Source organism: Balaenoptera ricei, chromosome 1 (assembly GCF_028023285.1).
Source record: "Balaenoptera ricei isolate mBalRic1 chromosome 1, mBalRic1.hap2, whole genome shotgun sequence".
NCBI classification, from domain to species: Eukaryota; Metazoa; Chordata; class Mammalia; order Artiodactyla; family Balaenopteridae; genus Balaenoptera; species Balaenoptera ricei.
This window is the reverse complement of record NC_082639.1, coordinates 25,914,890-25,939,713: the sequence shown is the minus strand read 5'-3', so window position 1 is coordinate 25,939,713 and position 24,824 is coordinate 25,914,890. Positions and strand designations below refer to the sequence as shown.

The window sequence follows — 24,824 nt, the reverse complement described above, 5'->3', positions numbered from 1 at the left end:
TAATTTTTAGATTCCACATATAAGTGATATCATATAGTATTTGTCCTTATCTGTCTGACTTATTTCACTTAGCATAATACCCTCCAAGTCCATCCATGTTGTTGCAAAGGGGAGAATTTAATTCCTTTTTATGGCTGAGTAATATTCCATCATATATATACACCACATCATCTTTACCCATTCGTCTGGTGATTCCATATCTTGGTGATCATAAATAATGCTGCTATGAACATTGGGGTACATGTACCTTTTTTTTTTTTTGGATATATAACCAGGAGTGGAATTGCTGGGTCATATGGTAGTTGTATTTTTAGTTTTTTGAGACACCTCCATACCATTTTTCACAGTGGCTGCACCAATTTACATGCCCACCCACAGTGTACGAGGGTTCCCTTCTTTTTTTTTTTTTAATACATGTTACATTTTATTTTATTTAATTTATTAATTTTTTTGGCTGCGTTGGGTCTTAGTTGTGGCGCATGGGCTCTTCGTTGCAGCATGTGGGCTTTTCTGTAGTTGTGGTGCACAGGCTTAGTTGCTCCACGGCACGTGGGATCTTAGTTCCCCGACCAGGGATTGAACCCGTGTCCCCTGCTTTGGAAGGCGGATTCTTAACCACTGGACCACCAGGGAAGTCCCCTTCTTTTTTATTTTAATTAATTAATTAATTAATTTTTTATTTTTTGGCCACGCCAAGTGGCTTGTGGGACCCTAGTTCCCCAGGCCCTCAGCAGTGAAAGCGCGGAGTCCTAACCACTGGACTGCCAGGGAATTCCCTGAGGGTTCCCTTCTTTCTACATCCACCAATATTTGTTACTTGTGGTCTTTTTTTTTTTTTTTAATGGACCAGTTATTTAATTAGGCTCTTTATAAGATGTTTAGAACACTATGTTGTGAGGATAAATTCCATTTGTGAGAGCAAACACAGAGCAGAGGTACCCCTGGAGCTGAGGAACACCTTTGATTCTTTGCAGAATTTGTGAGTCCACAGCTTTCTGATCAACCTTGCACTGCTCTGTAATCTTGTATTTCTATCTCTCTGTGTTGAAGATCTCTCCTTCTGGTGCCTGGGCTTATGCAGCTTCTTCTTTTTTTCAGCAGCAGCACACGTTTGCAGGATCTTAGTTCCCTGACCAGGGATCAAACCCGTGCCCGCTGCAGTGGAGGCACAGAGTCCTAACCACTGGACAGCCAGGGAAGTCCCCCTTCTTCTTCTTTTTTTAAAAATATTTATTTATTTATGGCTGTGCCAGGTTTTAGTTGCAGCACTTGGGATCTTTAGTTGCAGCACTTGGGATCTTTAGTTGCGGCATGCATGCGGGATCTAGTTCCCCGACCAGGGATCAAACCCGGGCCCCCAGCACTGGGAACGTGGAATTTTACCCAGTGGACAACAGGGAAGTCCTCTCCTTCTTCTTCTTGAAGTAAGCATCAGTGAGATGTTCTGGGATTTTCACACCACTGGTATCAGTTCTGGTGGAGGTGGCAATGACAAACTTCTGGTGTGTTCTACACAGAGGAACTCGACTGAGGGACAGAGGCCCAGTCACACAAGTAGCAAGCTCACCTTGCTTCAGGGAAATGAACCTCTTGCCTCTGTGGCGCTCAGTGAGGATGATCAGAATGGGCCCAGGAGTGATGCTAGCGCATAGTTTTCTCATGTGCTTACTGAAGAGTTTTTTTGCCGTGACTCAACAGGTTTCCAGGCACATCTTCAATAGGATAATACCCAGGTATTTTGCGAAGTTTAACCACTCCAGTACCACCATTCTCGTCACCACCAACTGGTTTTGTGACAGTAACAAGAACCGTCACCTTCTTTTTCTTTTCAACCTTGGATTTAGCTGCTGAATACTTCCTCTTGTACACGGCCTTTTTGGAATACATAGCCGATTGGCAATATCTGCCAATTCCTCTGATCAGGACAGTGTTTTGGCTGCAGTGGGGCTTCCCCTTCTTAACCTTCTTAAGCTTTTTAACTTTGCCACCAGCATCAGCCTTCTTGGCTTCAGGTTTTTTCTCCTTAGTATCTGGCTTCTCAGCTTTTTTATCTGCCATCTTGCAAGATGGGAAAGAGCTACTTGTGGTCTTTTTGATGATAGCCATTCTGACAGGTGTGAAGTGATATCCCATTGTGGTTTTAATTCGCACTTCTCTGATGATTAATGATGTTTAGCATCTTTTCATGTGCCTGTTGGACATCTGCATGTCTTCCCTGGAAAAATGTCTATTTAGGTCTTCTGCCCATTTTTAAAATCATGTTGTTTTTTTGATGTTGAGTTGTATGAGCTGTTTATATATTTTGGATATTGACTCCTTATTGGTCATATCATTAGCAAATATTTTCTCCAATTCAGCTGGTTGTCTTTCTGTTTTTTTTTTTTTTTTTTTAAATTTATTTATTATTTATTTTTGGCTGTGTTGGGTCTTCGTTTCTGTGCGAGGGCTTTCTCTAGTTGCGGCAAGCGGGGGCCACTCTTCATCGCGATGCGCGGGCCTCTCACTATCGCGGCCTCTCTTGTTGCGGAGCACAGGCTCCAGACGCGCAGGCTCAGTAGTTGTGGCTCACGGGCCTAGCTGCTCCGCGGCATGTGGGATCCTCCCGGACCAGGGCCCGAACCCGTGTCCCCTGCATTGGCAGGCAGATTCTCAACCACTGCGCCACCAGGGAAGCCCTGTCTTTCTGTTTTGTTGATAGTTTCCTTTGCTGTGCAAAAGCTTTAAAGTCTAACGAGGTCCCATTTGTTTATTTTTGTTTTTATTTCCTTTACTTTAGAAGACAGATCCAAGAAAATATTGCTATGATTTATGTCAAATAGTGTTCTGTCTATGTTTTCCTCTAGGAGTTTTATGACCTCCAGTCTTACATTTAGGTCTTTAATCCATTTTGAGTTTTTTTTTTTTTTTTTTTTTTTTTGGGCTGCGTCGGGTCTTAGTTGCAGCACAAGGGATCTTTGTTGAGGCACGCGGGATCTTTCGTTGTGGTGCGCGGGCTTCGCTCTAGCTGTGCTGTGGGGGCTCCAGAGCGCGTGGGCTCTGTAGTTTGCAGCACACAGGCTTAGTTGCCCCTCAGCATGTGGGATCTTAGTTCCCTGACCAGGGATCGAACCCGTGTCCCCTGCATTGGAAGGCAGATTCTTTACCACTGGACCACCAGGGAAGTTCCAATTTTGAGTTTATTTTTGTATATGGTATGAGAAAATGTTCTAATTTCATTCTTTTTTTTTTTTTATAAATTTATTTATTTATTTTTGGCTGCGTTGGGTCTTCATTGCTGCGTGCGGGCTTTTCTCTAGTTGCGGCGAGCGGGAGCTACTCTTTGTTGTGGTGGTGCGCGGGCTTCTCATTGTGGTGGCTTCTCTTATTGAGGAGCACAGGCTCTAGGAGCACGGGCTCAGTAGTTGTGGCTCGCAGGCTCTAGAGTGCAGGCTCAGTAGTTGTGGCACACGGGCTTAGCTACTCCACGGCATGTGGGATCTTCCTGGACCAGGACTCGAACCCGTGTCCCCTGCATTGGCAGGCGGATTCTCAACCACTGTGCCACCAGCGAAGCCCTAATTTCATTCTTTTACATGTAGCTGTCCAGTTTTCCCAGCACTACATATTGAAGAGATTGTCTTTTCTCCATTGTATATTCTTGCCTTCTTTGTCATAAATTAATTGACCATAAGCATGTGGGTTTATTTCTGGGCTCTCTATTCTGTTCCATTGATCTATGTGTCTGTTTTTATGCCAATACCATGCTGTTTTGATTACTGTAGCTTTGTAGTAGTTCACAACATTTTCTGATTCTGGTTTTGGGTGGTGATTTAGAAAGAGGGTCTCCCCAAATTCTCTGCCAAAGACTCATCTTCCCTAAGTTTAGTTCTTACCTTATTGGTCTCAGCAGGAAACAGGGGAGAACACGCAAAGCATTTGCCAGAAGAGGGTTTAATGAAGGAACTATTTACAGAGGTGCTGGCAGGAATGGTGAAGCACCCTGGGGCTCACAACAGTGGGATAGAGTCACTAGCCCCAGGGCCTGAAGGGGCAAGGGAGGGAGACTTGTTAAAGAACCTGGCAGGAGTTGTGCCCTGGGGTTGCAGGCCACCCAACGGGAACTGTGCCTTTCAGTGGAGGAACATAGTAACTGCCAAAATCACAGTATTATAAATATCCTGATCTCACTCTCCTTCCCTCTAATCTCCTGGCAATGTCTCCTACTGGCCAAACTTTGCCTGAAACCGTAAGGCAAGGGGGCCCAGGTGAGACTGTCAGTGGTAGTCAGCCCAGGACACAGGGCAGGGCAGAGAAGCACAGAGAATGAAGGGTAGGCAAAGAGTAGCCAGCCCAGGGGCTTCTCCTCTCTTCGTGGACTCAGCTTTGTAGAGGGGCTGAGAGACAGAGTGGCTGTGCTTGTCTCTCCAAGCAGTCTTGTGCCAGACGCCAGAATGCCCTTTCTCCTCTTCCAGGCCCAAGTTACTTCGTCTGTGAGGTTGTCCCCAGTCCTGGAGTTAATCTCTCCCATCCTTGGCTTCCTTGGTTCTCAGTGCCTAGCCCATCACTCAGCTCAGTGATTTAGCATTATTCTCTGCAGGGGTTTGTAGCCCCAGGGGACAGTTCTAGCATCCTCTACACTGTGAGCTCTTTGCAGACAGGGCCCTGGGCCAAAGAAGGCCATTTGCTCTGACACAGGACCCAGCACAGGCCAAGTGCCCATGTTTGCCAAGTGAACGGAGTCCTGTGGCCTCACCCACCTCCCTCTGCCTTGGTGTACACAGCCTGGGCACATGTATATGTCTGTTTCCCTGAGTACAAAGGGGTTCCTTGGTGGCGAGTGGCCCAGGCCAGGCACACAGCAGGCATCAAATGTTGCCTGAATTGGCCTAGGGAGGACCATCCTCCTTTCCTTCATTCATTCAACAACTTTTTGAGATCCTACTATATGCCAGGCCCTGTGCTGGGCCCTGGGGACACAGAAGTGAACAAGACACACAAAGTCTCTGCCTTCATGGGGTTTCCATTCTAGTGGGGGAAGCAGAAAAGGAAGGAATGGAAAATGAACAATATTATTAAAGATTGCAGTAAGTGCTGTACAGAAAATAAACAAGGTAAAAGGGGACAAACAGTAAAAGGATGGATATTTATGTGGGAGAGGAGCACATCAGGGAAGGTCTTTCTGAGCAGATCACATGTAAGCTGAGACCTGAAGAAGAGAGGACATGAAGAGCTGGAAGGGTGTTCTAGGGAGAGGGAACAGCAAAAACAAAGGACCAGAGGTGCTTCTGGGACCCCGGGGGATTCAGTGTTTCAGCCTAAAGAAGGGCTTAAGGGGAGTTTAAGAGCGGTTAAGGAATCAGTCTTGCGGGCAGCCCGGGGCCAGGTCCTGGGCTGAGGGTTGGAGGGGAAGGGACAGCCCTTCTTAATGCCACCCTTGCTGCCTGTTGCCTAGCACCACAGCAAATAGTGCTGCTGGCAGGCCCTGCCCTTGCTCCCTCGGCTCCCCTCTGACTGGCAATGGCTGTCAAATGACCAGCCCCAGAGGCTTTGCCAACCTCCTCCCCTAGAATATTTTAGAGGTAAGTCAGAAAATGACCAGCAGCCTCCAAAACCCGACTTTTTCTCGTGCATACCTTACAAGGGTATATTTGGCTGCCCTGGGTGTTAATCTCCCACCCCCTTGCACTACACAGAGAGATATAAATATACGCCAAAGGCAGCACACTCAGAAACTTGGATTAAGGACCACATACTCGGGCCCCAGTGACACACAGAAGACACTCCACACAGCTGCTTGTGAGCCCTCCCTCCCACACACTTCAGTCCCCAGTCTCCGGTAGGTACACAATCACGCACGCAGCTATACACACACCCCACAACACAGTCACAACAGCCGGCCACACAGACACTCCACCACCAGCACAATCACCACACACACAATCACTCCCCCATGATGATACAGTCACATATCCACATGGGGTACATCCACACGGACAGGTACCCCACGGTCATCACAGAGTCACACGTGGACACACAATCCCACAACCTCCCCCTCCACAGAGCACACACACAACCACGTGGTGTTCACACAGCTGGCAGCGGGCACACAGATCACAACGCACAGCCCACAAGCGTTCCGCACGGCCGCCCCCCCCCCCCTCCCCCGGCTCAAGGCCTCTCTGATTAAACACATCCAGCCCCTCCGCTGGTTACAGTGAACAGCATTCTTCTGCGATTGAGTCAAAGACCTCCCCAGACAGAGTGGCTAAGTGGAAAAAAGGCATCAGAAGGGAGAATGCCCGAGGCCCAGGTCTGGGAAGGGGCCTGGCAGCTTCTCGCTTAGGGAGACAGCCTTCCCAGACAGTGTTGAGTTCGATCCTGATACTGGTGGCCTAAGGACTTGGGGGAGGGGGCATGCCTTGGAGTGGGCAGAAGCAGGGCGGGTGGGGGGGTGACAGGTGGAGCAAGCGGAGAGACCCCTGGAAACCTCGCAGCGTGAGGGCGGAAAGCGGTGTTAAATATGGACTGAACCTTAGAGGCTTAAACCCTCCCACGCAGTCCTCCCACCGCCCTTCCCCAGGCTCCGGACTGTCCCCAAACGTACGGGGTGTAGTGTTACCCCTCCTCCGCCAGCCCTGGCGACAGCTGCGGGGCACAGCGCTCAGGCGAGGGGGCATCGCAGGGCGCTGGGCGGCGGCTGACACCCCCGAATTCCTGCAGGCGGCGGGCAGGGTGCGGGGTCCCTCGAGGTCCCCAACCCCACACCCTGCCCCCCTCCCGGGCCGGTCGGGCAGGGCAAGCGCTCTCCTGAGGCTGCGGAGCCACCTTCCTCCACTGCCCCCTCGCCGCGCCCAAACTGGGACCCTCGGAAGGGAAGAGTGGAGAGAAAGAAGGTTCGGGAAGACCTCAGAGGGGCTGGTTTTGGAGACGCCGACCCCCCCCCATACCTCCCCACACACCTCCCTCCACACCCTCCGCTGGTCGCGGGAGGGGCGGCATCTCCCCGCCCCCGGGCCGCGCGGCCCGCTCCCTCCGCCCGCGGCGGGAGCCTGAGCCAAGTGGGCGCGCCCGGCCGGGGGCCGGCGGGATCCGGTGTCGGCTGCAGCTGGCAGTGCGGCGGACGGGCGCGGGCGGCCTGGGGGGCCAGCTACTAATACCGCGGCCGCCCAGCCCGGGTCGCGCAGCCATGGCCAGCCCGGAGCCCCGGCGCGGCGGGGACGGCGCCGCCCAGGCCGCGAGGTAGGAAAGGACCGTCCCGGGCCCGCGTCGCCGCCCCTGGGGAAGGGGTGCTGGATGGATCCTCACCCCCCCGCGAGCTCCTTTCGCCGGGCGGGGGCGGGGGTCTAGCCTGGGTGGGGCACGGGGCGGAGCCACCCGCGAAGGGAGATGGGGGCGTCTGGCCCCGGCCCGGCACCTCCGGTTGTCTGGGACTTTTTATAATTACCCCTCCCCCTCCCACGGGCGGTGTGAGGACTAACGGCTTCACACTAGCGGGCACCAACCGTCAGATGCCACTCGGCCCCCAGTGGCCAAAGACGCTACCCGTTTTCTTTCGTTGCTCACCCCCAATGCAGCTGGAGATGGAGGCCTCCAGTTGCTGAATTTGCCGTGTGGAAGAGACTTGGTGCAAGGTTGGGCGGCTGCCAGCTTGGAGTTGAGAGTCTGTTCAAGCAGCTGGTTCTCTCTGGTCTGGGGCCTGGGGTGGTGTTGGGCGGGGCGGGGGTAGGGGAGAGTCTACTGTCCCAGACCAGCAAGAGGGCCTTGGTTGGCAGGGGCCCTGGAGGGGAGGCCCTCTCCATCATCCAACGGTCAGCTCCGCCACTGGTTAGCGGGGAAGGGACCTGTGGCTGAAGGATTTGGGGCGAGTAGGCAGCATTTCTGCCCCAGGTCAGCCTGTAGCCCTGGACTTCCTCTTGTACCAAGAGGTAGAGGTGCAAACACACACACCTGACACCCCTCCCCTGTCACCAAGGGCACAAAGCTGAGCCTAGTTTTACATGTGCACTCACCTGTACACACATAGGGGTACACACAGAGTCAGTCACACACCAACTCATGCCTGCACAGTGTCACAAACACTCCCAGTCACATCCCTGATGGGTTGGGAGCTGCTGGAATCCTCTAGGGACCAGGGACAAAGTGGCAGAGAGGGAGGCTGCTTGGAGCCCAAGGAAACCTGAGGTCAGGGGACCCAGTTAAGCTGGCCCCCTTGCCCCTAGACCTCCCATAATCTACTTTTCCCCAGCTCCTTAGAGAGAAACAGCGGTGTGAGGGCAGCACCTAGCAGAGGCATTGTGGATGGGGTGACTGAGTGGTGTGTGGTAACAGCACTGCCTGCAAGTCAGGAGACCTGGAATCTACTTCCAGCTTTGCTGCTCGACCTTGGGCAAGTTTCCTCCCTGGAGCTCAGTTGGTTGCTGCCTGCCTACCTTCTACAGAGCCCCACCCTGGGATATAGAGAGAATAACTGTAGTTGTTGTTAGGAAATGGACTATCCGGGGCGACAGATACATGCTCTTCTGTAACACAAAGCACTTAGTTCAAAGATGAGCTGCCTACAAAGTGCCTTGAGAACACAAGAATGGGAGTTGTCTGGGAAATGCTTAACAGAGGAGGTGGAGTTTGAGCAGGGTTTGAAGGATGAGTAGACATTTGTTAGGTAAATAGATATAAATATATTTTGAATGCTAGGGCCGAGCTCTATTATACCTGCCGTAGTTGTTTTACCTCTTTCAGATCTTATGCCTGTTCTAAGACGAGAGTGGTAAAAAGGAGCTCCGGCTCTGGAGCCAGACCGCCGGCCTTCGCCAGGCTCCACCACGTACGAGTTGTAGAACTTTGAGTGAGTTCTTTACTCTGTGCTTTGGTTTCCTAATCTATAAAATGGGGATAATGGATGAGCATCAGATAAATGAGTATTTATGGGAAACGCTTAGAATACTTCCTTGAACACAATTACATTATTCCAGGGTGGAGGACTCAGCTGGAGCATGATGTGAGGGCCGTCTGCTGGCAAAGCAGGGACTCTGTTGAGGATCCGGGTGGGTCTGGCTAGCTGAGCAGGTGCATCCTTCCTGGCACTAGGAACTCTACTTTTCCAGGTAGTGTAGGACTGTTCTCTAGTCAGGTGGTATACAATGAATTGTATTTTCTCAGCTGGACCCTTTAGACATTGTGGGGTAGGAGTAGGAGGTATAAAAGTTAACGCATGTTACGGGTTGTCAAGCATTGGGTGGGCTATGGGGAGTAATGTGAGATGAGGCTGAAGAGGTATGTTGAGGTCACATCTTTAAGGGCCTTAAATCTACGCTAAGCAGTTGGCTATATATGGTGAAGTGGAGCAAGATGGTTTGCTTTATATTATAGCAAGCTGCATCACTGTCAAGAATAGACTGGGATGAGAAGGAAGAAGGCTTATGGGAAGGCTGGTACGAAAGTGCGGGTGAGAGATGATGACTCGGACGAGGGTCCTGGCAGTGGGGTGAAGAGGGAGATTGAGACTGGAGACTTTCTGAGATAGAAACGTCAGTTCTTAGTGAGTTGGCTGTTTAAAGACCATTTGTCTATTGACAGAGGGATGGATAAAGAAGATGTGGTACATATATATAATGGAATATTACTCAGCCATAAAAAAGAATGAAATAATGCCATTTGCAGCAATATGGATGGACCTAGAGATTGTCATACTGAGTGAAGTAAGTCAGACAGAGAAAGACAAATATCATATAATATCACTTACATGTGGAATCTAAAAAAAAAAAAAAAAAGGTACAAGGACTTCCCTGGTGGTCCAGCGGGTAAGACTCCATGCTCCCAATGCAGGGGACCTGGGTTTGATCCCTGGTCAGGGAACTAGATCCCACATGCATGCTGCAACTAAGAAATCTGCATGCCGCAACTAAAGATCCCACATTGCCACAGCTAAGACCCAGCACAGCCAAAATAAATAATAAAAATAAATAATAAATAAATAAATATTTTTTAAAATGGTACAAATGAACTTATTTACAAAACAGAAATAGAGTCACAGATGTAAAACACAAACTTATGGTTACCAGGGGGAAAGGGGAGGAAGAGATAAATTGGGAGATTGGGATTGACATATACACAGTACTATATATACAGTAGATAACTAATAAGGACCTACTGCACAGCACAGGGAACTCTACTCAATACTCTGTAATGACCTATACGGGAAAAGAATCTAAAAAATTAGAGTGGATATATGTATATGTATAACTGATTCACTTTGCTGTACAGCAGAAACTAACACAACATTGTAAATCAACTGTACTCCAATTAAAAAACTAAAAAAAGACTGCTTGTCTCATCAGCCGGATGTATGGTGTTATATTTCTCTGAGCTGGAGAATACAGGTGTAACAAGCTCAGGGAGAAGGATAATTTGGTGGCAGTTGAGTTTGAGGTGCCAAGTAACATCAGATGAAGATATCTAAAAAAGCACTCCAGGGCTTCCCTGGTGGCGCAGTGGTTAAGAATCCGCCTGCTGATGCTGGGGACACGGGTTCGAGCCCTGGTCCGGGAAGATCCCACATGCTGCAGAGCAGCTAAGCCTGTGTGCCACAACTACTGAGCCTGCGCTCTAGAGCCTGCGAGCCACAACTACTGAAGCCCGCACACCTAAAGCCCGTGCTCTGCAACAAGAGAAGCCACCGCAATGAGAAGCCCATGCACTGCAGCGAAGAGTAGCCCACACTCGCCGCAACTAGAGAAAGCCCGTGCCCAGCAACAAAGACCCAACTCAGCCAAAAATAAATAAATAAATGCATTTATAAAAAACAAAAAAAGCACTCCATCTCTGGTAAAGTGAAGTGAATGGACTAGGTGATTGTTGAGTTGTCATTAAGTTTTAGATTTTGGTGCAGGTGCAGGGGTTGAATGAGGCCAGTGATGTCTGGGGCCTGGTGAAGCCACACTTTTGTGGTTTCCAGAGGGCCATCAGGAGATACAAAAGAGAAGCCAGGGATTCCTGGGGTGTAGCGAGGAGGACTGAGAACACGATTTAGAATAAAAATAATCTTTATTGGGAACTTGGAGCTAAGAAATAGAGCTGAAAACCTGGACACAAGTAAGCCTTTTCAAGACAAATCAAATTCTTTGTTTGATATGTGAGGCTTTTCATTTATACTTTATATCTTAAATAAGAAAAGTTTATTGAAAGCTACACTCACATTTAGTCTGTTTGATAAGTGGTGCACTCTGAGTATCTGAGTTTCCTTGAGCAAATTACTTAATCTCTTTAACCTCCATTTCCTGATCTGTAAAATGGGAATAATAAATGTAACCACCTCATAGAATTGTTATGAGGATTAAATGAATTGATATATGTAAAACATTTAGAACAGGGCCTGGTATATATAAGACCTTTAAAAGTGTAATTTATTATTATTTCCATGGTATTTTATATTTTCAAAGAATTGCTCAGAGATCCAAGGTAGGTAAGATGCATTTGAAACAGGAAAGACCAAAGCCACTTGAGGGCCAAAGCAGCAGGAGAGCATTCCTCAACAGGAACTGAGTAAGCTAGCAGGCAATGGGCAGCTGGGTTAAGGGGCTCATCTGTTAGAATCACAGAATCTGAATTCACGAGCAATGACAGGCTAGAAGGATGGGCCAATTCTAACAAGATGAAGTTTTATAGGAATAAGAGATGTGGTTTAAAAGCACTTGGTGTGAAAAAGTCTTCAGGATTTTAGTCAAACTCAGCATTTATCAAGAATATGATGGAGCTGCCCTATATGCTAACGGCATCTTGACTGCAACAATAGGAGTATAGTGTCCAGAGAATCACTGCTCAGAGTACACCTGGGTATTGCTTCCTATACCCATCCCCAAGGGATAGCGAGCCTGTCAACTTGGAGCTTGTCAGAAAGAAGTGACCCAAATGAGGAGGGTACTGGAAACCTTGGCATGCATGGAATCACTGAAGGATAAATCAGTTCTCTTTAAGTGTTCAAAGAACTTACATGGAAAAGAAATTAGATTTGTCTGATTCTAGAAAGAAGAATCAAACCTAGGGGAAAATTGCAGGGAAGGTTTTACCTCAACACTAGAATTTTCTTATGACAGTGGAACATACAGTAGCTCAGGTGTGAGTTTCCCGTCCTTGAAGGTATGTAAGCAGAGACTCGACACTGACATCATGGGGATGGTGTCAGATCTAAGCAATGGGCTGTGTCGGGGTGGATCGATGGAGGGAAGGGGCAGACGAGTGCTCTCTGAGATGTGAGAATTTGATATAAATTAGGCCTGTGTCCTACTGGCTCCAGTCACACACCATCCCAGGATTGTGGCTGCCCTCTCACCTTGTCATTTCTCTTGCAGAAACACAAGAGCAGAGGCCACTTCTCTTCAAGAGGGGAACTCTGAATCCCCGTATGAGGTGGGGACCTGGAACCCAGAAGTTGCTCTGTCTTTGGAAGGGACCTTGAACTTAGAGGATATCCTCTACCTGGGGGACACAGGTGACTTTGATGTGGCTATGTATGTGGAAGAGACCAAGAAGCCCGAGGAGATGCTGCATATTGAGGAGACCAGGACGCCTGATGAGGCCCTGTATGTGGAGGAGCCAGGAAAGCCAGGGGAGATGCTATATGTGGAAGAGCCCGTGAAGCCGGGAAAGACTACAAGCCCAGAGCAGATGGTTTATGGGGGAGAGACAGTCCCGAGCGAGGAGAAACCTAACCCCGAGGAGAGCCTCAGAGCTGGACAGGGTCCCAGCACAGAGGGGAGCCTGAGCACAGAGGACCTGGAATTGCTGGAGGGGCGTTTCCAGCAGTGTGTCCAAGCCGTGGCCCAGCTGGAAGAGGAGAGGGATCAGCTCATCCACGAGCTTGTGTTGCTCCGGGAACCAGCCCTGCAGGAGGTGCAACGGGTCCACCAGGACATCCTGGCTGCCTACAAACTGCACGCCCAGGCAGAGCTGGAGAGGGATGGGCTGAGGGAGGAGATCCGGCTGGTCAAGCAGAAGCTGTTCAAAGTGACGAAGGAATGTGTGTCCTACCAATATCAGCTGGAGTGCCGCCGGCAGGATGTGGCCCAGTTCGCCGAGTTCCGAGAAGTGCTGACCGCCCGGGCGGCCCAGCTCTCGGAGGAATTAGCCCAGCTTCTGGATGCCTATCAGAAGCAGAAGGAGCAGTTACGGCAACAACTAGAAGCACCTCCAAGCCAGAGGGACGGGCACTTTCTCCAGGAGAGCCGGCAGCTCTCTGCCCAGTTCGAGAACCTCATGGCGGAGAGCCGCCAGGGCCTGGAGCAGGAGTATGAGCCTCAGCTGCTGCGGCTCCTAGAGAGGAAAGAAGCTGCGGCCGAAGCTCTGCAGAAAACCCAGGCCGAGATCCAGGCGATGAAGGAGGCTCTGCGACCACTGCAGGCAGAGGCCCTTCAGCTCCACCTGCAAAACAGGAATCTGGAGGACCAGACCACCCTTGTGAGGCAAAAACGAGACGAGGAGGTGCAGCAGTACAGGGTAGGCCCACGTGGCATGAAAGGAAGTACAGTCTTTTAGCCTGGGGAGGAAAAGGGGATCGGGGCCAAATGTCTTTGGGCTGAAGGATACTAGCCTATGTAGGAAGAACAATTTGTTCCTTGGGCCATTCACTCACTTCTTTATGCCATTTTCCATTTCATTCATTCAGGCCTGTGCTAGGGCTGAAAGTTATCTTGCACTCTTAATTTACACAGCACTTTTACACCAATTATCTCACTTGATCTTCATTAATCCTCCAAGTCAACTATTATCATTTTTCATAGATGAGGAAACTGAGGCCCAGTGAGCTGGAGTAATTTGAACTCTAGTCTGACCACCCCCAAATATTTCAGTGCTCTTTCCACGGCACAATTTTCCAATTCTAAGTGAATCACACTTGGGTTTATATAGAGCAGGAGGGAATGAGGCTAGGTAGAATTCATTCTCTCCCCTCCCCCATATTCACCCTCAAGTCCCACCTATCTGATTTCTGCGTTGAAGTTTTTCCAGTCTTAAAAAACTGGGATGAAATCTATAAATCTCAATTCCTCGTTTTCCTTTTTTGTGCATTTGTCACCATTTCACTTGTATTCAAGCTATTTCTGATTGTGAGCCAGTTCTAATCCCTTTTAGAACAGAGTGGGAGATGAACACTAAGTGCATAAACACGTCTCTCTCCCCCACAGACTGTGAGCTTTCGGAAGGTAGGGCGTATGTTTCACTTATCTCTGCCACCAGGCTCTGAGTTAAGCCTGCATCAGTTAAGCACTGACTTAAGAGCTGCTGGGTACCGCGAGAAGACCACAGTGTGGTGCTTTTCAGAGCAGTACTTTTGTCTTTTGGAACACCCCTGTTTTGGATGAACTTAATCTTATGCCCTGCCAGAGATTTTGACGTATCCTTAAGGGAACATGTCCTCTGTTGAAAATGGCTGCATTCACTTCACTGAAGATTTTGTCAAGCTTTCTGTAGCTTGTATTATGAAAACGGTGGGGTTTTTTGGTCATAATATTGAATGTTTTCAAACTATACATATATGCACTCCCCTCACTCACCCAACACTGCCCCCCGCCTTCACCGCACTGCTTTCTTACTGGGTCACAATCTAGTGAAAGGGCACTAATTATCTTTGCATAAACAAATACTAACCTTAACAGCTTACACTCAATCAAATGTTACATTAATAATTGTAACCCAGGGTAGGAAGTAACATGTGATTTAAGAGAGGTACAGATAAGAATGCTATGGGATAATAGCCATGGATCAAATCAGAGAACCCATAACGGAAGACAATGTTATTTGAGCTAAGTGTTGAAGTATAGGTAAGATCTAGAGCAGTGCTGTCCAACAGAAATATAATGCAAGCCACATATATAATTTGAAATTTTCTAATAACCACATAAAAAGAGAAATAGGTGAAGGTAATTTTAATATATTTTATTTAATCTAATAGATCTAAAATATAATTTGTAACTTGGCTGCATGTGAAAGGTGAAAAACTGAGAGGTGAGTTGAACCTGTAAAGGTAAGTCGGGGCAGATCACATTGGATTTTGAAATCCAAACTAGGGAGTTTGGACTTTATTCAGTGGTCAGTTTCATCCATAAAGGTTTTTTTTTTTTTAAGAGCTTCTTTTTATTTTATTTTTTATTATTTTTTTATTCATTTTTGGCTGTGTTGGGTCTTCGTTGCTGTGCGTGGGCTTTCTCTAGTTGTGTTGAGCGGGGGCTACTCTGTTGCGGTGCGCAGGCTTCTCATTGTGGTGGCTTCTCTTGTTGCGGAGCGTGGGCTCTAGGCATGCAGGCTTCAGTAGTTGTGGCACACGGGCTCAGTAGTTGTGGCTCATGGGCTCTAGAGCGCAGGCTCAGTAGTTGTGGCACAAGGGCTTAGTTGCTCCGCGGCATGTGGGATCTTCCCGGACCAGGGCTTGAACCCGTGTCCCCTGCATTGGCAGGTGGATTCTTAACCACTGCGCCACCAGGGAAGTCCCCATAAAGGTATTTAATCAAGGGATTAACATGATCGTTGCTCTCCTTTTAGAAACAGTATTGGTGGCAGTGTGTAAAATGGGCTAGAGACCCAGAGGCAAGGAGACTAATTAGGAAGCTACTATTGGTAAAAGGAAACAATGGTAGCAGGAATAAAAGGAAGGGGAAGGATACAAGAACAAATGTAGAATAAACTTGGCTACAGAATGAGTGGGGCAGAGAGGTGAGAAGTCAAAGAGGATGCTTAGATTTCAGGCAAGACTAACTAGGATGGTGGTGCTCTAAGTAAGGAATTCTCAGGATTAGAATTTTCTGACATAGTACTAGAGTTGTAGAACTTTTTCCCCAGTGATTTTCGTCACTGTACTGGATTTGTTTCAGATTTGATGGTCTGTGCACCTTTCCAAAGATCATTCTATAGAAAACAATCTTGATGGGTGTCTCCTATCGCCATACCATAATTAAAATAGGAATAAAGGTCTGAAGGAGCTAATGCTTCTCTTTTCTTTTTTTAAAAATTTATTTATTTTGTTTATTTATTTTTGGCCGCGTTGGGTCTTCGTTGCTGTGCGCGGGCTTCCTCTAGTTGCGGCGAGCACAGGCTACTCTTCTTTGCGGTGCGCGGGCTTCTCATTGCAGTGGCTTCTCTTGTTGTGGAGCATGGGCTCTACACGCGTGGGCTTCAGTAGTTGTGGCTCGCGGGCTCTAGAGCGCAGGCTCAGTAGTTGTGGCGCACGGGCTTAGTTGCTCTGTGGCATGTGGGACCTTCCCGGACCAGGGCTCAAACCCATATCCCCTGCATTGGCAGGCAGATTCTTAACCACTGCGCCACCAGGGAAGTCCCAGTTCTTCTTTCTGAAATGGCTTCTTCCTAAACTGTTTGCCAAAGGCCACTTATGGCATCTGATTACTTTTCAAGGGTACACTTCACTCTTATGACTATAAACTTTGCCTCTTTCATCACCATCAACCATTCATTCAACAAATATTTTCTAAGTGCCTATTTTCTATGTGCCAGGCAATGAGCTATGTGCTGGCAAGGGATGAGACGTTGTGGTGTAGGGTGGAGGTGGGGGGCAGTCCCTGTCCTCAAAAAGTTTATAGTCCAATTAAAATATAATAATAATAATAAAATGAACAAAAAATACAAAAAATAAAAATTAAACAGAAAAAGAAAAGAAGAAATAAAAGTTTATAGTCCAGGAAGGATGCCAGATAAAATTTCATAAAATCTAATACACTTGATTGTAAGATGCATCCTGATCCAAGTAAGATGTTAAAGTGTGAGTTTTAGAATCAATGAAATAATTAATATGCTTCAGTGTGATAGACAATGTAATAGTTGTAGGAATAAAGCATTGTACTGAAGCAGGTATAATTACACCTGGGGAAATAAGGGGGAAATTTCATTAGAGGATTAACAATAGCTAGCATGTACGTGAAGTTCTTTACATGTAATAATTCATTTAATTCTTACCTCTGAGATAGGTATAACTACTGTCACCATCTGAAAAAACAAGAAAACAGGTGAGTCAGAGAAGTCATCTGTCCAGGGTTACACAGCTAGGAAGTGATGAAGGAAGGATGTAACCCTGTGCCATCGAGTTCAAGTCCACACTCAACTACTACAAGGTGTTTGAGCTGAGCCTTAAAGAATGAATTCACTGTGTAGACAAGGGAAGGGCATTCTAGGCAGAGGGAACAGCTTATATAAAAGCATGAAAACACAGACGTTGTTATGGGAAGTGAGAAGCTCAGTGTGGCTGTATCATAAGGAATGTGAGAAGTAGAGAGATGAGGCTGGAGAGATAGATTGGGACCAGATTGCAAAGGGCTTTATGTATTCTTTAGGTCAGTGGTTTTCCTAAAAAGGTTTTCTTCAAAGCCACAGACCCTTTCCCCAAAACAATTTTATATGGAATGCCAACATGTAAAACAAGTAAAAGTAGAGCTACTTTCTAACTAGAGTGACAAGGTCACTCCATCATGGCCTCCTCCTGGGGTTTCCTGGAAAACAGTTTGAAGACCATTTAAGAGCCTATCTATTATCTATCTATCTATCATCTATCTATCATCTGTCTATCTATCATCTATCATCTATCTTTCATCTATCTACCTATCATCTATCATCTGTCTATCATCTATCATCTATCTGTCATCTACCTTTCATCTATCATCTATCTACCATTTATCTATCATCTATCATCTACTATCTATCGTCTATCATCTATCAATCATCTATCTATCATCTATCTCTACTTTTATATCTATCTATATGAAGGCAATAAAGCAATTAAGAGTATGAGCTCTAAGCCAGTGGCAAATCCTGGCTCTACCACTTACTAACTGGGAAACTTTGGACAAATGACTTAACCTCTGTGGTTCAGCTCCCTCACATGTAAAATGGGATTAATAGGGCTGTTGCAAGGAATGAACTAGTTAATATCTGTAAAGTGCTGCTTATGGTGCCTGCCACATAGTTACGTACTCTAAGTGGCAGTGTGGAGGGTAGATTGAAAGAGCCTGGAAACACCACTTAGAGGAGAGATGAGAGATGTGAGGTTAAATGGGTAGAATTTGGTGACTGGTTGCAGTGGGCAGGGTGAGGAGTTTGCTGAGAATGATCTCAAAGTTTTTAGCTTGAAATTGGTAGACTTCTAATGCCGAAAGACGGAATATGCTTACTATCTGCATACTTCACCTCAATAAGCATTATGTGTAGGGTGCCGGACATACTAAGAACCAGGAACCTACAATCTGGTTGGGAGTTAGACATGAATTAGAAAAAAAATTGCAATATAAGGGAACAGATGCTATCTACGTGACAGAAATGGCAGGAGTAAAGGCACAGCAATCTGACTTGGTCAGACTAGAGCAGCACTCTCCAACAGAAGTATCATGCAAGCCACAGATGTCATTTAAAAATTTCTAGGGGAACTTCCCTAGTGGTCCAGTGGTTAAGCCTCTGAGTTTCCAATGCAGGGGGCATGGGTTCAATCTCTGGTTGAAGAACTAAGATCCCACATGCCACACAGCGTGGCCAAAAAAAGAAAAAAAATTCTAGTAGCCACATTAAAAAAAAATGTAAGAAACAGGTGAAATTAATACATTTAACCCAGCATAGCAAAAGTATTACCACTATAACATGTAATCAACATTAAAATTTGAGATATACATATATATATTTGGTGTCAAGTCTTAGAAATCTGCTGTGTATCTTACACTCACAGCACATCACAGTTCAGACTAGCCATATTTCAAGTACTCAATAGCCACATGTGGCTAGTGACTTCCATACTGGACAGTGCAGACTAGAGGAATAATGGAGGTTCTAGTTAGAGGTAAGGGTCCAACTAGCAGGAGTCTGAATGCCAGACTAAGAAAATGGAAAGCCTATGAAAGATTGAGATGATAAAGCAGGTTTGTTTTGTTGGTTTTTTTTAGGTTTTTTTTGGCCACGCCGTGCGGCATGTGGGATCTTAGTTCCCCGACCAGGGATCAAACCTGTGCCCCCTGCAGTGGAAGCGTGGAGTCTTAACCCCTGGACCACCAGGGAAGTCCCAATAAAGCAGTTTTTAAAAAATTAACCCAGTGGTGCTACACAGGATTAAGAATGGAGATTGTCCTTAATTTCTGTCACTGTACAATACTTCCTTCATTCTGTGACAGTTTCTCCCTGTCAAGAGCTTATCAGTGATGGTGCAGACAGCCTTCACAAGCAGGTCTTTTGTATATCCAGCAAACAACAGGTTTGCTAGATGGTGAGGCTTGGGAAACTGGGGCACAGAGGTATGCAGATGCTTTCCTTTAGATAACATGCTCTTAGATAGTAAGGCCACATCTCTGTGTGGTATCAAAGCATGGCTAGGCACTAAAAAAAAAGACCTTTAACAATGTTGATGAAAGTTGAGATTCAGCCAGAGTATCAAAACACTGCAGATTGACATGCCACAAGTATATCAAGGATGACTCAGTGAACAAATTATTTAGATCCTTCTAATGACAATATGCACCTAAACTGGATTCCTATTTTATTCTTCTTCAAAATCTGAGGTAAAGTCATTGCTCCTTAAAAATGTGCCTTCCAATTTCAATGCTCCCTTCCCTTCCCAGCTCACCCATGCTTCCTGAGGATCCATGTCAGCTAGCAACCAAGGCACAGACTGATTTGCTGACATCTTCATTCCTCAGGCATTAATCCTAGGCAGAGACAATTTACGGAATGCATCCTGCCAGGTTTTGGCAGAATGGGAAATAGTTATCTGAAGACCCCTGAGGGCCTCCAGGGCATAGCACCTTCACCTTCCAACTTAGCACTTTAGAACGAATTGTCCTGATGTAATAAGCAAAGGATATAGGAAATATAACAACTCTGATACCCTCACTAATAAAGCATCTATTTGCATGCCATGTTGTGATAAGTACTAAGTAAAGGTATCTCTGACTTCAAGGAGCTTCAAATATAATATTCAAGAATAACTGCTTACACAAAGACTTGGTTTCTTTCAACTTAAATTGCTGAAGTTGTAGGGTATTATAAAAACTACTGATTATTAACGGAAACAAACTTGTACATAGAGCAAAGGGTCTATAAAATTCTAGACCACCACTAGACAATCAAAATCCTCCCTGACACTTTTTTTTCACTTATTTTTGGCTGCGTTGAGTCTTTGTTGCTGTGCGCGGGCTTTCTCTAGTTGCGGAGAGTGGGGGCTACTCTTCGTTGTGGTGCGCAGGCTTGTTGTGGTGGCTTCTCTTGTTGCGGAGCATGGGCTCTAGGCACGCGGGCTCAGTAGTTGTGGCTCGCGGGCTCTAGAGTGCAGGCTCAGTAGTTGTGGCACACGGGCTTAGTTGCTCCGTGGCATGTGGGATCTTCCCGGACCAGGGCAGGCGGATTCTCAACCACTGCGCCACCAGGGAAGTCCCCGACACTTCTTAAAATTGGGAGCCAAAAAAGTCCCTCTGAGAATCTGTCCACCCTTTGCAGGATTTTATTAAGATGTAAGCTGTGATTAACAGACAAGACTCCTTTCAGAACAGTATCACTGTCAAAAACAGTATCACTGTCAAAACACAAATTCTGTTTCTCAACCTCAACACTGCTATGGAGATTAAACAATGTGTAAGGAAATACACTATTATGGACAATGTCAGGTTTTTATTGTTCGGCGCATTAGAAATGTTCTTGGCCCTCATGCAGGAACAGCTGGAGGAAATGGAAGAACGACAGAGGCAGCTAAGAAGCGGGGTGCAACTCCAGCAACAGAGGAACAAAGAGATGGAGCAGCTAAGGATCAGCCTTGCTGAAGAGCTCTCAACGTACAAGTCAGTTTTTGCTGCTACCCAAATCTCAACTAACACTGGCTGAGGGAATGGTGGGGAGGGCAGATGTTGCTCAGGGGAAATTTCTCTTGACAGTGAAAGGCAAAAAAAAAAAAAAAAAAAAAAGGATATTTTCAAATTGTGCTCATCTGTGAACAGATGGAAAATGGCTCTTTTTTTTTTTAAACGGCTGTGCTACCCAAGAGCCTGGAACAGGATAATGCTCCCACTTCTGAGGCAGGTGGAATCCAGACACAGCCTCAGGGTGATCCTTGTAGGTTACAAGAGCGGTGTCTGCATTGTTGCTGCTCTCCTAACAAGACTAGTGCCTGAAAAAAAGATTGTGTGTCTAATGACAAGTAAGTCATTTAGGGATAACACATACTTCCAGGTTGCCTGGTTCAAGCATTCAGGCTTCATTTGGAATGTTTCAGTTTCTAGTAGGACTTAAAATATGTCCTGATTATCATCAGGAAATCCAGAACAGGATAAAACATCTAGGCTCTGTGCATTCTTACTTTCCTCACCCTACCTGACCCCATCTGCTATTCATAAAGTTTCCTTAGAATAGCAGAGAAGGCAGTTAGAGTACCTAATTCAGACTATGACTAAGGAGGCCAAGAAGGCTAAATTAATCTGTTAACAGTCATTTAAAAAGCTTAAGAGGGTGTTGTTTGTAGACTGAAGGACATGATTATTGCATAATTTGTGAAACAAGCAACACACCTATCCATTAAGTTCTTTACATACCAATATGTCCTCACATTCTTTATAAAGTGCTGGATTCTCTTGGATAAAGAAACTAAGGATTAAAAAACATCAAGTTGGATACTAGATAAATATCCATAAATTTTTATTAATTTCCTAGTTAATCCTACATTTTGGATACAAATTCACAAATAACTATTATTACTGATGCTTTTCCTAAATTACTAGGATTTTTTTTTCCTTTGGCCACCCTGTGTGGCTTGCAGGAGTTCCCCGATCAGGGATTGAACCCAGGGCCACAGCAGTGAAAGTGCTGACTCCTAACCACTGGACCACCAGGGAACTCCCATACTAGGATTTTCTTTTACCATGTTTCATCCAGGCATAACTGACTACGCTCATTGTTTGGGAGATTACTAGAACCTTGTAACTGAAGAAAATGATCTGCTAAACACCTTTGTGTGGATCAGATGAAAAGTACAACATGGAAAAAGACAATGATTAATTCAAAGAATCGAAATTACAGAATTTCAGGCCTTGTAATACCTGTGTGTAAAGTTAACGTGGGCAGAAAAATTTTTAGCTAGCCCCTCCCAAAGTCATCCTTGATTAGATGCAAAACACACTCTAACAATCTTTCCTCAATATGGCCCGCACTAAGCTTCAGAAATTCATTATTAAAAACTTTATACTGGGAATTCCCTGGTGGTCCAGTGGTTAGGACTCAGTGCTTTCACTGCTGTGGGCACGGGTTCAATCCCTGGCAGGGAACTAAGATCCTGAAAGCCATGCAGCGCAACCCCCCCCAAAAAAACCTGCAAACAAACAAAAAAACCCCACAAAAACTTTATACTGTGTTATTTCAAGTTGCAGAAAATTTAAACTTATCCTTTTTTCTCTCAACCTTATAGGGGCTGTTTAGAAACATATGGCCGAATCTGTAACCAAGAAACGACGACAAAAAACTCCTTAGCAAAGGATCACTAAGTACCCTTTGGACATACTTTTTTCTAAACAGAAAAGGGAGTGCCAGGGATTTGGCAAGCAGTTCACTCTGGGAAAGTTACAAATACTGGCTGACCTGTTTAAAAAGATTCTAGGGCTGGCCGGAGGCAGAATACTATCAGTCAACTCTTAGCTGGATTCTATTTCATAGGCTGCTGGTACTGATCTCAATGCACTGAGGAATGGAAAAATAAAAGTCTCCTGTCACCCATCAGCAACCCTCCACACAAAGTAAAGGATGAATGTATGGACACACCTTGCTGTATTGTGAAGAATGTATCTTGCCTTCTGTTGACCCAAAGCAGTAAGTTTTTCAGGAACACAGGTGGAGTCAAAAAGGCAGCCGATTTTCCTTATATTCAAGTTGACCCCTGAACAACGTGGGGGTTAATCTGCATATAACTTAGTTGGCCCTCGGTATCCGAGGTTCCTCCACATCCACGGACTCAACCAACCACTGCAGGTATAGTACTGTGGTATTTACTATTGAAAAGTATGTTATAAGTGGACCTGTGCAGTTCAAACCCACGTTGTTCAAGGGTCAACTGTATATGGGTTTAAAATTAGAATTCTTCTGTGCCATGAGTGTTAGACTTTAATTGAATCCCCTTTACAAAGTTTACTTTTCTTTAAGTCTGTGCTGATTCATGTAGATTTACTCTTGTGTCATGGTAATTTTCACTATACTCTAAAAGAACTACTGACTTAGAAAAAAAGAACCAATCCAGATCTCCCCAAAGATGATTTTGATTTTTCACTTCATGAAAATGATTTTGGGTCAGAGTGATCTACTCAGTTAAATTGGGTGATTGAAGAACTGGGCATTTTACCTGGTTATGGCACTTGGCTTTCAAGAGCCTATTTTTCTAACCTCTAAGTACAGGCCCCAGTGAAAAAAATACTGGGGAGATTCAACCTCTCTATGAGAAAAGGTCAAACACCTTTTCCAAATTTAAATTTTGCCTTAAATTCTCTCTGCCACACTGCCTCTGACATTCTTGAAAGTTCATGTAGTTCTTTAGAGATAGACTTCAAAAAGATGTTATTTTATCAAAGACTAATCTCTGCACCTCTGATTCAGTATTTTATGTCTTTCACTTTCCCTGGGAAGGAGTAAAGCTCTCTGCTATACCTCTGGGTCTATTATATTTAATTCTGCTCTTGGTAGTCAAAGACCATAGAAAATAACTGTCATCTGAACAACTCTTCTAGAAGCCAGAGACTGGTGTTTGATGGATATTATATATTAAATAAAACCCATCAGCGAGGGGTTATGTAGAAAAGCAATTTATTCCATTATAAGCACTTACACAGTTAGTCATGGAGAGTAACAGGCCTGCTGGTGAAACAGGTCACCCAAAATAGAGATGGTATCAAACCAGTGGTCAAGGACTAACTCCTTAAAAAAAAAAAAAAAGCAACTCTTATCCAGGATTAATTTAATTTTAAAAACAAATACAAGCTATTGATTCACTCTTCTCAATTTAACTGGACAGTCTACCTGTGGTATAACTGTCAGGTAAAAACATACATCTTTACAACTTGGTGGTCCCAAGTTTTTTTTTTTTTTTTTTTTTAAAACCATTTCACAGAAAGGAAAGAAATAATATGAAAACAGCTCAAGAAATACACTAACAAGCAAAAATATATGGGGAAAGAGGAACACATTGTTTTGACTTAACTGAAGAAACTGAGAGGAGACTGGTCTATGTAAGAAAATGTGTATCCTGGAAAGTTTGGTGTGAAGATTTTAGAGCAGGAATTTATATGACTTGAATCTCCCCTATTTCCTGAATAAAGACAACATGTTGTAGTATTTATACTTCATGGCTCAGACACCTACCTCACTTGGCTCTATTTCTTACTCACTCTAGCATTTACTTAAATGAGTCAGAAAAACTTGGGGATATAGCATAAGAAGAAAAATAACCACACACAATATTCCCCTTTTTGTGGCTACTTTAGACCTCTGTTACTAGAAAATTCCTGAAGAAAATTTAAATATAAGTCTGTGGCTTTGCTGAATCAAGAAGCCCCCAGTTAATATTTAGAAAACACCTTCTGTTTGGACTAATAACATTGTTGATAGAACTTATTATAGAGGGATAACCAAAGTCTGTGTCTCAAAACCAGTGTTAAATCAATCTCAGGGTTGAGAGGAAGAAAAGGGGAGTCTAAAATCACAAGAAGTGCAGACATTCTCTAGGATCCTTGTCCTTCTGGATCCACGCTTCCTTCAGGGTCTTCGTCATTATAAATGTTCTCTGCCTGCCAAAAACAAGAAAAAGAGAAAAGGATATTGAGTAAACATGAAAGTTACTTCTTGAAGTTAAG

The 24,824-nt window shown here is 45.5% G+C and overlaps 2 protein-coding genes and 1 pseudogene across 3 annotated transcripts in view; 1 reads left to right on the top strand and 2 right to left on the bottom strand.

The window, feature by feature from the left end:
- Window positions 1-878: 878 nt before the first annotated feature.
- LOC132348780 (large ribosomal subunit protein eL6-like) lies at window positions 879-2,058 on the bottom strand (annotated as a pseudogene).
- A 4,567-nt stretch (window positions 2,059-6,625) lies between these two features.
- On the top strand, window positions 6,626-24,248 carry SYNC (syncoilin, intermediate filament protein). 2 transcript variants are annotated; one of them, XM_059918257.1, is made up of 5 exons: window positions 6,627-7,218; window positions 8,716-8,821; window positions 12,324-13,467; window positions 20,656-20,780; window positions 22,397-24,248. In XM_059918257.1, exons 3-5 carry the CDS (start codon window positions 12,481-12,483, stop codon window positions 22,470-22,472), a joined length of 1,188 nt encoding a protein of 395 aa, XP_059774240.1. In that variant the 5' UTR covers window positions 6,627-7,218; window positions 8,716-8,821; window positions 12,324-12,480; the 3' UTR covers window positions 22,473-24,248. The 2 variants fall into 2 exon arrangements, with proteins under 2 accessions (XP_059774231.1, XP_059774240.1); XM_059918248.1 differs by lacking the exon at window positions 8,716-8,821 and having other exon boundaries at window positions 6,626-7,218.
- The window catches only part of RBBP4 (RB binding protein 4, chromatin remodeling factor), a 17,915-nt gene continuing 16,852 nt past the window's right edge, over window positions 23,762-24,824 (bottom strand). Inside the window, exon 12 of the mRNA XM_059918272.1 lies at window positions 23,762-24,758. Within this exon, the coding sequence (XP_059774255.1) occupies window positions 24,693-24,758 (66 nt within the window). The 3' untranslated portion in view covers window positions 23,762-24,692. The remainder of the gene's footprint in view (window positions 24,759-24,824) is intronic.

Excerpts from the sequence above, each read along its gene's own strand:
- SYNC (XM_059918248.1), top strand. The coding sequence starts at position 7,166 with ATGGCCAGCCCGGAGCCCCGGCGCGGCGGGGACGGCGCCGCCCAGGCC. Across the intron at positions 7,219-12,323 it reads GGCGCCGCCCAGGCCGCGAG|AAACACAAGAGCAGAGGCCA; the intron begins GTAGGAAAGGAC and ends TTTCTCTTGCAG. Across the intron at positions 20,781-22,396 it reads GAAGAGCTCTCAACGTACAA|GGGCTGTTTAGAAACATATG; the intron begins GTCAGTTTTTGC and ends TCAACCTTATAG.